General features: G+C 40.6%; 1 protein-coding gene across 1 annotated transcript; it reads right to left on the reverse strand.

Moving 5' to 3' along the window:
• Positions 1-4250: 4250 nt before the first annotated feature.
• On the reverse strand, positions 4251-10969 carry ATP23 (ATP23 metallopeptidase and ATP synthase assembly factor homolog). Its single transcript, XM_057378790.1, has 6 exons — positions 10718-10969; positions 9466-9511; positions 9282-9363; positions 8860-8997; positions 7139-7222; positions 4251-6175 (listed from the first exon to the last, which is right to left on the reverse strand). Exons 1-6 carry the CDS (start codon positions 10911-10913, stop codon positions 5972-5974), a joined length of 750 nt encoding a protein of 249 aa, XP_057234773.1. The 5' UTR covers positions 10914-10969; the 3' UTR covers positions 4251-5971.
• Positions 10970-11019: the final 50 nt, after the last annotated feature.

The following is an 11019-nucleotide window of genomic DNA, read 5'->3' on the forward strand; positions in this document are numbered from 1 at the left end:
AAAACCCAAAAAAGGTATCAATAAAAATTTAGACAAAACCTAGATCTCTGAAAGACTTCTCCACAGCTGTTAGCATAACAGTAGATATGCTGATTTGTATAGACATCTCCAGTGTAGTAATGAAGATTGTACAATACTTATTCTAAGCACTACTTTCAGAATTTCTCATGTGGAGGCAAATGTGCCTGAAGATGGATACCTGCTGCAGCCACTGCTGCTGAAGGGGATGGAGAGAGCAGACAGCAGTTTGATGAGACTCTCAGGAGACTAAGGAGCATGTCCAAGAATCTTGAAAAAGCAAGAAAGAGGGTCACCGCAGGGAAGGATTATTTTGAATAGGAAAATCTGTTATCCTAGTGTTTTCCTAAAGTTCATCTATAGGTGCTTCAGTGACCCTTGGACAAGATGAGACCATCTATTCCCAGACGACCAGCCTCTGGGACCAGATCTCCAGCTTTTTCTGTGAGCATTTGGATTGGATTTTGCTTAGATTAAGAGTGTCGTGGATGGTGACAGCTCTGTGTCCCAAAAGTCATCTACAAAGGCCAATGTGCCAAGACAAAAGCAGCCTAAAGTAATATTAATACTTCCYAAACATAATACCACTTAAAGTGAAATCTAAAAGGAATGGTAAATAAAGTGTTAACATGTACCTTTTTTTTTCTCCATGTTAAGACAGTTTTAAGACTGTAGCTCTGCACATGCAGTAGATGCCTTCTTTATGTACTGTAGAAGTTACATGTACAGCCTCAGTGAATGGTGTTAGCAGATTTCTAGGAAATACCTTCAGAAATGTGCATTTTTTTTACATGAGATGGGCACTCAAAAAGGGCTGTGAGCAGTATGATTTCTAAAAGCCTAAGTGCTCWAAGATTCAGCTCTCTAGGATTCATTGACTGAAGCCAGGAAGGCYTCCTGAGTCCACATGTCTGAAACACAGAGCATGTCTCTCTTTCTGAGCAACAGTCTTAAAGGATGGATTTCTCACCTCTTGGAGAATGTCATGTGAGAGTATGGGTRTTGTAAAGAGAAGGGATACCTTTGTTATCTTTTCTTTGCATGGAGTAAATACAAGTGTACAGGAACCACAAAGAGTTGACAAAATATCCAGTCCACTTCCATCAGTGGCTGGCAGACCAATACACTCTATTGGAGGCATCTAAAGAGCAGGAAAGGATTGTCATATTGAAGCTGTCCTTTTAATTCTGCTTTTATCCAGCAGTCAGAAAATGCATCAAGATGGAAATGTGTACCTGTGACCTTCTTTTCTTGTATTCCCAGTCCTATAGGTAATTAGTCTCCTACTCCTCATACCAGAAGGTTTAAGGCAGAAGGCGTGAAACCTGAGGGTAATAAATATTCTGTGATATCCAGCAATGCTTCAGTTCCCATGAATGAATATTCAGCCTTGCCAGAAATCCAATTCAGTATCAGCATGAGGTCTGACAGGTGATACCCATCCCCTGCTATGGTTCCTATGGTGAAAAAACATATTCCCCAACGGTTTCCCAAGTGCATTCCAGTAAAGTGTCAAATCAAGAGACTAAAATGTGGTGAAGCACCAGCTGGCACCAACGACAGTACAGCATGGATGCAGGGAGTGTGAGGGCAGCTGAGGAGCAGAGGAGGACAGTAGCAGGAGCTGGGGCACAGGAGGAGTGGGGGAGACACGGTCAAGATGCCTCCAGGTATCTCAGTTTATTCATGGGCATACGAGCAGAGGTGAGAAGGAAGATCTGTAAAACAGAACCTGGGGAAGGGCATTCAACTACACATTCACAGTCTGTTCCTGGGAGCTCCCAGCTGGCTCCCACCAGACCAGAGTGAAGCTAACAGAGTAAAATCCAGTGCTGTGGCATTTGGAGMTGGAAATTCAAAGAGGACCCTGGAAAGAAATACCCCTCGTTCTCACACRTGTAACATAGCAGATTGGTTCCCCAGATTAAATTTCATTTACCCTCTCCCTTGTGTGTGTTGGAGATAGACAGTGGGAGAAGAAGGAGGTAACTAGTGATGAAAGGAAAAGAAGAAAGACCATCTATACTTGCACACACAAATTGTGGTGGTGCATCCTCCCACCTCCAAGTTGCATTATGACCTGAGAAAGGCGTGTCAAGCCTCAGCCCTGACCTGGACTAAGCAACTCTTGAGCTTTTCAGAAATACTGCTCCCAGGAACTTGTGCTGCCTAACAAGCAGGAGCATTTTTGTACCTTGGACACTTTTTATGCCTGAATAAAAACTCAAGTGGAGTTATATTTTTGTTCGCACATTTTCAAAGAAAGTTTCCAACCTGAAGTGTGGCCAAGATGAAACATTATTATGACTAAAGCAAACTGTCTTACAGCCCTATAAGCAGTAGTCTAAAATGAGACCCTTCAAGCTCTCCTGGACCACAGCAGGSTGTGACCAGCTGCCTCCCTGTGTGCAGAATACTTTTCAGAGACAGAAAACTCTCACATTTGCTCTACTTGGAGGATCATTGAATGACAACAAATCTGACATCCCCACTCATCAAGGCTTGACCTTCGCCCTTTGAGGAGATGGAAAGGCATCCGAAATCAGTATCTCACTACCTTCCAGGGTAATTTTTCACAGGTACCTTATACAGACTTTTAATGTCTGAGTCCATGCAAGTGTGTTTATCAAAGGTGAGAGAAGAGAAATGCTGCACTCCTAGATTCTTAAGTACTTTAGATTTGTAAGTTAGGTCTGTAAGTAAATTATTGTTGTGGTATAGCAAATCCTATATGAATCCTTTGCCAAATTGTTTAATTGAAATTATAATGTAAGTTAAGTTAAATGTTGTTAAGTACTATTAAATACAAATGCTGTTAAGTGCTGTTGGGTCTTTAGGGTTTAGATTGATTGACTCTGGATTTTTGCTTGTTGCTTTTTCTTGGTCTGCTTTAACCATCTAGTAAGCAGTAGAGAAAACCTTGCCAATAAACTTTGTTGTGCTGTCACGYTCATATTAAACCTGTATTTACTAATGCCTTTGCTGGTGATTCTTTAAGCAATCTTAAAACACTCTTTCATGGCACACATGCATGGGAAGAATTTGAGTAGGGAAGAGGAACAGGTGTAATGTGTTAATGGAGAAGTAATTCCCTCAAACAAGGAGAGAACAGCAGGACATAAAATGGAAATGAAAGAAAATCATTCAACTGTGAAACAMTGGGGAGTGGGGAAGATGCCCCTAAGGGCTCCACTTTGCACTTGGAAGAAGCAAATATTCTGCAGTAACAACAAAAAAAAAGTGATTGAAATACAGTTTAATTTTTAACCTCTTTTTATATGAAAGTTTGCAAGTTTGATTAAAATAGAAATTTAAACCAAGACTGAACTGCACACTGGAGAACAGCTGTATATAGTCTAGAGCTGACTTTCCACAGCAGCATGCTCTTCCACAGTCCTTTAGCTCCCTCTGCTGCTTAATCGATTCACAAATTTTTCATATTTGCATGGCATTTTTACTCGGTTTTTTAACCTCTGTTTTGATGAGAAGAAAGGATGCAGATTAAAATTGCACCTGAAGCAATGAAATGATTGCTCGAATTGATAAACAGTGCGTGCAAAGTTCCATGTAATTATTGTCCCTCCTTTTCTCAGGGAATGACAAGAAGCCCCTCAGACTGTCCTGATTGCTTTCTAGCGACTTGCTGCGCGTATGTTCTGCCTTTAGTCTTCCTTTTGTTACAAAGGTATTTATTGAAACACTTTTATTGTGTTTTATGCAGCAGTCAGATGAAGTTTTAACTGGGCTTTGTCTCTTCTCATTTTCTCGCTGCAATACCTCATAACATCCTTGTAGCCCTCCTGCGCTGCCTGGCCCTTCTTCCAACTCTTTTTWTCCTGAGTTCCAGCAAAAGCTCTCTGTTCAGCCAGGCCAGCCTGCTCCAGCACTTTGAAGATTTCCTTCTTGAAGAATGTCCAGCCTTCCTGGAGTCCTTTGCCCTCGAGGATTGCCTCCCAAGGTACCCTGCTTACCAGGCTTCTAAACAGGCCAAAAGAAGTCCATGTTCTTTTTGTGCCCCTTCCTTACTTCTCTGAGAATTGTGAAACCAGTATTTTGTGATTTTTTTGCCCAACGTGATTTCCAACTATTTCATACTGATATACACATTTGTTTTAATAATTATGTCTAYATAGCTCAGTGTACCCTTAATTACCAATATTTCTTGCAGGTATCTCTGGAGTACTTTCTTTCCAAGATTTTAATAATGTTCACCTATCAAAAATGCTAAAGAAAAAAGAAAGCAGTTTGTATGCTTGCATTTTCTAGTCTTTATTGCTTTATTTTTCATTTGTAAGTAGACTTGATAAAGCTTCTCCCAGATAAAGACAAATGTGTATGTTCAAACAATGTCTTGGTCAATATACAATATAAACACAAACACACACATTCATTAATGCAGAACTTTGGTTAGTAAGGTATAATGAAGGGAATTATCTGCSAGAATATGTGTCAAAAGTATAAAAAAACCCAGCGTCATGCATCATACTGACTAAAATGGTGATTTGAAGAGCAGTAAAGGTTAACAGAATATTAACACACACTATTACGCTGTTTCAAGGCATCTCATCCTCACAGGATTTTGTAAACCCCAGGTCTATACAGACTACATGGGATATGGGAAGCTTAGAATTCAAAGTGTAATTTTCTCCATGGAGATAATTACATAAGTAATTGTAATTCTCTATTTAGGTATCTAGGTTATTATATCCATTGTTTTCAGYTCAGATATTCAGCCATGAGACTATGTCACTGATGAACTACCCTGGGAAAATAAGATCATGAAATCTCCATKTGAAATTCTGTAAAAATGTTGAAAGAACAAGTTGGAAAAAGTTATGTCTTAACAAAGATCCCTCAAATACAACTGGAATGACTTTCTGAGGGATCTACATTAATGCTTAGCCCCAGAGATAACGGTTCCTGTAGGTATGAATTATGCTACACCTGCAAATAAATGCAACCCACACRTAGTCCAACACAAACAGAACTCAGGTCATTCGGACTTAATCAGCTTTCAGGGACTTTGTGTGTGTTCTGTTTTGTCCTTGTGAAGACTGTGCTTAGGTTTRAATCTGCCAAATTCTGGAGGTACTTGGGAGTACCTCCCCCTTTCAGCTGCACCATGTCAGGCACCTGAAATTTGTGCATGTGCTGACATTTCTCTGAGCAGTTCAGTACTTCACTCCCGCTCAAGTCTGTTGGCCCACCACAGCCAAATCTCAATTATGTATGCTGAAAAAGTAATCTGAAAAAGCTTCATACACTGACAGTCCTGTTGTCACAAAATATATTGGGATACAGAACACGAGAAAGCAACACTGACCATCATACCCAGTCCTCCACTACCAGAGACAATTAGGACATGAGCAATAATTCTATGCATAAAGGACTCGAGTCACAAAAGCTTTCCCACCACTAACAAATGTTAGACTGCCCACAAATTTCAGGAGGCRCTCAAAAACAAATGTGGTAGTTATTAAAGTTTGGCTTAGCCATAGTTATTAAATCCAGACCCTAGAGCTGCAGTTCAGGTGCCCATCTTTTAAACTAAAGTGATGAATATTATCAAGTTCATGACTGTGTATCAAAGACAGTGAAAACATAAAGATATTATGAAAAGATTTATTCAGTGACAGCAAAACTTTCAGAAACCAAGTCAGTCAGACTGATTAAAATTAAATGCACATTGAAATGTGCAGATCATTATTTGATAAATCATTTGGCATACTAAATTATCCTTCCRGAGTAACAGGTGAGGAAACACAGTTTTTAGTCTTGTTCGTTTACCCCATTTACTTCCACAGAAGTTGGCTCATGAAAAAGGCCTAAAAAATTAATTGATACATTTGATAGAATTACCCTTTCCACCAGAACTGTGGGCACAGACTGTAAATCCAGACATTACAGAACAATCAGGTATYAATGTGATTTCTCATGTGGTTTCCCCCCCCCCTTACAAATTAGCATAATAGCGATCTCTGTTCTGAAAGTCTCTGTAAGCACGTTTTGCATCTGCTTTGCTGTGTGGGATTCTTCCAAAAGGTTCCAGATCATTGAAGCAGGCATCAAAAACTTCATCCACAGCTTTTTCTGCTGTTTCTTTGCTAACTTTTCTAACAGCCAGAATAGAACGAATTGCTCTGTCTCGTACACAAGTCTAAAGTGAAAATAAATACAAATCTGTCATTATTAGCATATTTTTCCCCCAGATTTTGTCAAGTATTAACTCCTATTACATAGGCAATAATTTTGTATGACAGAAGAGGCAAACAATGCCTGCAATAACCATTAGTTATTTAGTTCCATCCTGCGTAAACTATGTGCTTTAGTTTTCCATGGACATCTAAACCATAAGATGATTAAAAGATACTCCTAGAACTGGAATTAAAATAAAATTTTACACATACTCAATACCTACAAAAAATGCCAAACTTGACCTGGACACAAGAGAAACTACGTCAGAAAGAAATAGATACAAATACCAGTTAGGTTCTTTTTAAACTGAAATGCGGTAAAACAAAGGAATGACTTCTCTATCGGCCTTAATTTTGATACCTCTCTTTATGGTAACTTTTCTTAACACAGCTTGATTACCAGAAGATAAAAAAATATGTAAACATCATCTATAAGCTAACTGCCACTCTAACATGAGCAGCTACTCAGGCCTCAATCTGTAGACTTCATTACTATTTACAAAAATTTATTCCTACAAGACTTAGCACACAGAAATGGTGCTGAATGGTTGTTCAGAAATCCTGTCATTCTGCTTCCTTCAATTTTTCAAAGACTTTTAAAAAGAGTGTCACCCACTCATAGAGGATAAGGTATTTCCTCTACATTTCCCACGAACTCTGCTTTTTGTTTGGTTTCATTAGCCATCCACTGTCAGTGGTAATACTTTAAAACATGACGAAGTATTCAGGAATTTCACTCCAATAAAATAACATGGTGGGAAAAAAAACCCTAATATCAATCATTAAATRTTAATTAAGAGGAAACAGGAAGCATATGGCATCTATTTCTTTTTTATAGTTTTGAGCTATGAAACTGCAGAAGGCTGAGACCAAGTAGGTAAAGATGGCTTGTAACAAATGATTAGATTTTAACATCCAGTTTTTACCTGATGGTGCCCTTTCAATCCAAATTTAAACCTCGCTATTTCATTCATCAGTGTACAGTCTCCACTGAGATTAGCAGCTCGAATCTATTGAGAAAAATAAAAAGTCACAAGATCAGAGGAACACGAAATCAAAAAAGTTGTAACAAATGGTTTTCTTCAGTGTATTTCCRGTGACTGCTGGTAGAAAATATTCCCAAGCCATCTTAACTTCYTAAATACCTTTTACTAACACCTCAGCCTCAGTGAACTGTGAAGTATTACTACAACAACCTTCAAGTTTCTCCAGGAACAACGTCTCACATATCCCTAAAGCTCACATAAATGAGGTTATATGTCTGTGTGTATGTATACATATGAAGTGCTAGAAGAACATGGAAGGTAATATTCTCCCCAGTCTGTATCAGAATCTGTTACAAGTACCAGGAAGGAAGGCACATACCTTTCAAAGACTACTGCTGCAATACCCAGAAGAGCAGTAACCCATCTGTTTTGCAAAAAGCCACAATTAAGTAAGAATGTGTGTTTTAGCTTGTTAACTGTCTTGTCCTCTACACTGGAATTCCTTCTGTCTGCTGAATTTCCGTACCCTACCCAGTCCGTTAGGAAATGTAAATAATATGCGATTTCCTATAATTAAGTACCAGAATGAAAATAAATGCATGGAAAATATAAAAAGGTAAGAATGAAAAAACTGTCAACAAAAAATGTAAATACCATATAATTAAGTAATTGCGAGACCTGAGGTAAACAAATAATCCGAACAAGAACAAGAATAGGCACCATCTTGCTTTACATAAAATTTACATTTGAGGCTTACATGCTTTATTCTGCACTGTGTAGAGGCTTGGACAAAAAAAAAAGTAGTTGGTAGTTAATAATACTGAATTACTGTATTGTACATGGCAAAACGAGGGGCGTGCTGGGTGGCTTCTGTGAGACCAGACAAGTGCTTGCCCTCATGTCAAACAGGGCCAGCTTTATTTGGTTTTAAAACAGACCCACCACCAGTCAAAGTTGAGCCCATTACTGCTGCTGGTTGTATCTCTGTGATGACATGTTTAAGAAAGGATTAAAAAYGCAGTTTTGAGACAGAGGACTGAGGAAAATGTGAGGGAAATAGCCCCACAGGTATCAAGACAGCAAATCAGAGAAYGGCTTGGTGGGTTCCTGACAGCCATACAGAATGGCTTTACTAATACCACATAAGATTACTTCATTAAGTTTTATCTATAAAGAGATCGTAAGTGACTACGGCTCTTTTCCACAGAATTTAATTTTCATGAAATTTGCTTTGGTCAGTACTAAACTCCTAACTTGGATTATCTCACATACTGTTTATWGGTGAACCTTGTGCACTATCTATGTATTCCATCTACAGTCTGGAATCGAACACATTCTCATTAAAAACAAACAAATCCACCAACTCATGACCAAAAACAAACAAAGAAAACCYCTTTTATATATATTTTTAGAAACAGCTAAAAACCCACCTAATTCAAGTTACAAGTGTGCACTTTTATAATGTAGCCACAAGGATAAGCTATTCTGAACAAATGATACAGATTACAGCAGAAATCAAGTAAAAGCATTTGAATACACCTGTGCCACGTACACAAGAGGCATCCCTCCCAGCCCGTGCTCCACTTAATTTCACCTCCTGAAGCACCAATTATTAAGCAGTAATTAATTAATAATGAGAACTTCAAAGCATTTTAACTTACCTCTGAACATGCTAAGTGTCTGACATTTTTAAACCAGTCAACATGTGCACGGCAGTGATCAAATGCATGAATCAATTCATGTGTGACCACCCGGTTCATATGGGATTGCTGGCGAATGTTATTCTGACACAGAACAATCTGCAGAAGAGACACAGGTAATCTTTTCAGCAAGTTTAACAAGTCCCTTACTTCTCAGAGACAGCACAGACCACTAACAGCATTTAGGGCCTTAGATTGGTGTTTTTCAACTTTACCAGCATCACACAACATTCTGTAGTGTACTAGTTCAAATACCCTGGGATGTCTTTCATTTATCTTATATTTGTGACTAACTCATGTGTCTGTATTGGTTGATTTAATTCTAGCAACAAAACACTAAAAAAATTGTATTACTCTGAAAGGGGACTACGTCCAGCACCTACCTGAGATGTGGCAGCATCAAAACCGCCACTGACACAGCCATCACAGTTTTCACAAGAAAAGTGCCGGTCATTGAAGACAGTGCTGAAAAGCCCAAACAAACAAAGTTATRGAAAAGAATTTGAAAAACTTCAGTCACTACTTATCATAGTGATGTTACTACATAGAACAAGACAGTTTACATACCAACCAGACTGCTTCAGAGCCTCAAGGAGAAGTCGAGCATATGGATCTAGAAAAACATTGCTGCAATCAATTTCTCTAGACAAAAGTTTTGAAAATCATCTATAAACAAAATATAAAGACAGTCAAGGAAAAAAAGCCACAAAAAGCACTATACATGCAAATTCACACTTTGCAATATTTAATCCTAATGCAATGAAACTGGCATCTGCTACAGCTCAGACTATGTAAAGTGATATAGAATCAATGGTTTGAGTTGGAAGGGACCTTAARGATAATTTGGTCCCAATGCCCTGCCTTGGGCAAGGACACCTTCCACTAGACCTAGTTCTTCATAGCCCCATCTAACCTGGCCTTGGAACACTCCCAGGGATGGGGTAACTGCAACTTCTCTGGGCARCTGTTCCAGTGTCTCACCACCCTCACAGTAAAAAAAATTCTTCTGTATATGTAGCCTAAATTTGCTATGCTTCTGTTTGAACCCATTASTCCTTGTCCTATCACTACAATTCCTGATGAGGAGACCCTGTCTGGCTTCCCTGCAGGGCCCCTTCAGATGAGGGCTTTACACAATCTTCTCCAGGTTGAACAGTCCCACCTTTCTCAGCCTGTCTTCACACGGGAGGTGCTCCAGCCCCCCTTACCTACTTGGTGGGTCTGCTCTGGTCTCACTCCAACAGTTCCATGCTCTTATGTTGGGGGTACCAAAGCTGGATGCAGCACTACAGGTGGGATCTCACAAGAGCAGAACAGAGGGKGACAATCACCTCCCTCGACCTGCTGGTCACTGTCCTTTTGATGCAGCCCAGGACACAGTCAATGCTATTCAGGGATCAAGTCAATACTGACATYATTTTATTACTAATAAACATAAATAGAAAAGTCTATAGTGACCATAGTTTGCTTGTTAACACTCACAGTCCACATGAAGCAGTGAAAAGGGCAAGAAAGCACAGAAATTGACATCATTTGATTGAATTGAAATCATCTTAATTTGTCAGGGAAAAAAGAACAAGAACCTTCTAGTGGGGGAAACAACACCAAACCTCTCAGCGACTTTCAAATTCTTGTCTAACCAGAATCAGGGTGCTCCTAAAGCAGCAGCCCACCCGCTACCTGCTCGGGGCCCTCTGGCCGCCGCGGGGAAGGTGCGACACAAGGTCACCGCCGCCAGTGGCCACGGACGGCCCGAGTTCCGCCTCAGCACTCCCGCTGCGCCGGGGCCGGGCCCGCGGGCGGACGGGGAAGCGCTTACTCGTCTCCAGGGTCATCCTCAGCATCAGCTGGCACTTGTTGTGGAAGGTGAAGAGGCTGCGGACCAGGAAGCTCTGCGGCTTCTTATTCCGGTCCGGGAAGAGCCGGTAGCCGAAGTCATCCTCCTCCTCCGCCCCTTTCTTCCCTGCCGCCGGCGGGGACTCGGCCGCCCCTTCCTCCGTGTCGGGCGCTGCCATGCCGCGCCTGCCGGGGGAGCACGGGCCCGGGGCCGGGCCGCGGCCGCGCCAATCGCCGGCTCCGCTCGCGGCACGTGGGCTGTGCCATCCTGTCCCCGGTGCCGCC

The sequence above is a fragment of the Malurus melanocephalus genome, unplaced genomic scaffold (assembly GCF_030028575.1).
Source record: "Malurus melanocephalus ecotype Western Australia unplaced genomic scaffold, MMel_1.1 scaffold_375, whole genome shotgun sequence".
NCBI lineage: Eukaryota > Metazoa > Chordata > Aves > Passeriformes > Maluridae > Malurus > Malurus melanocephalus.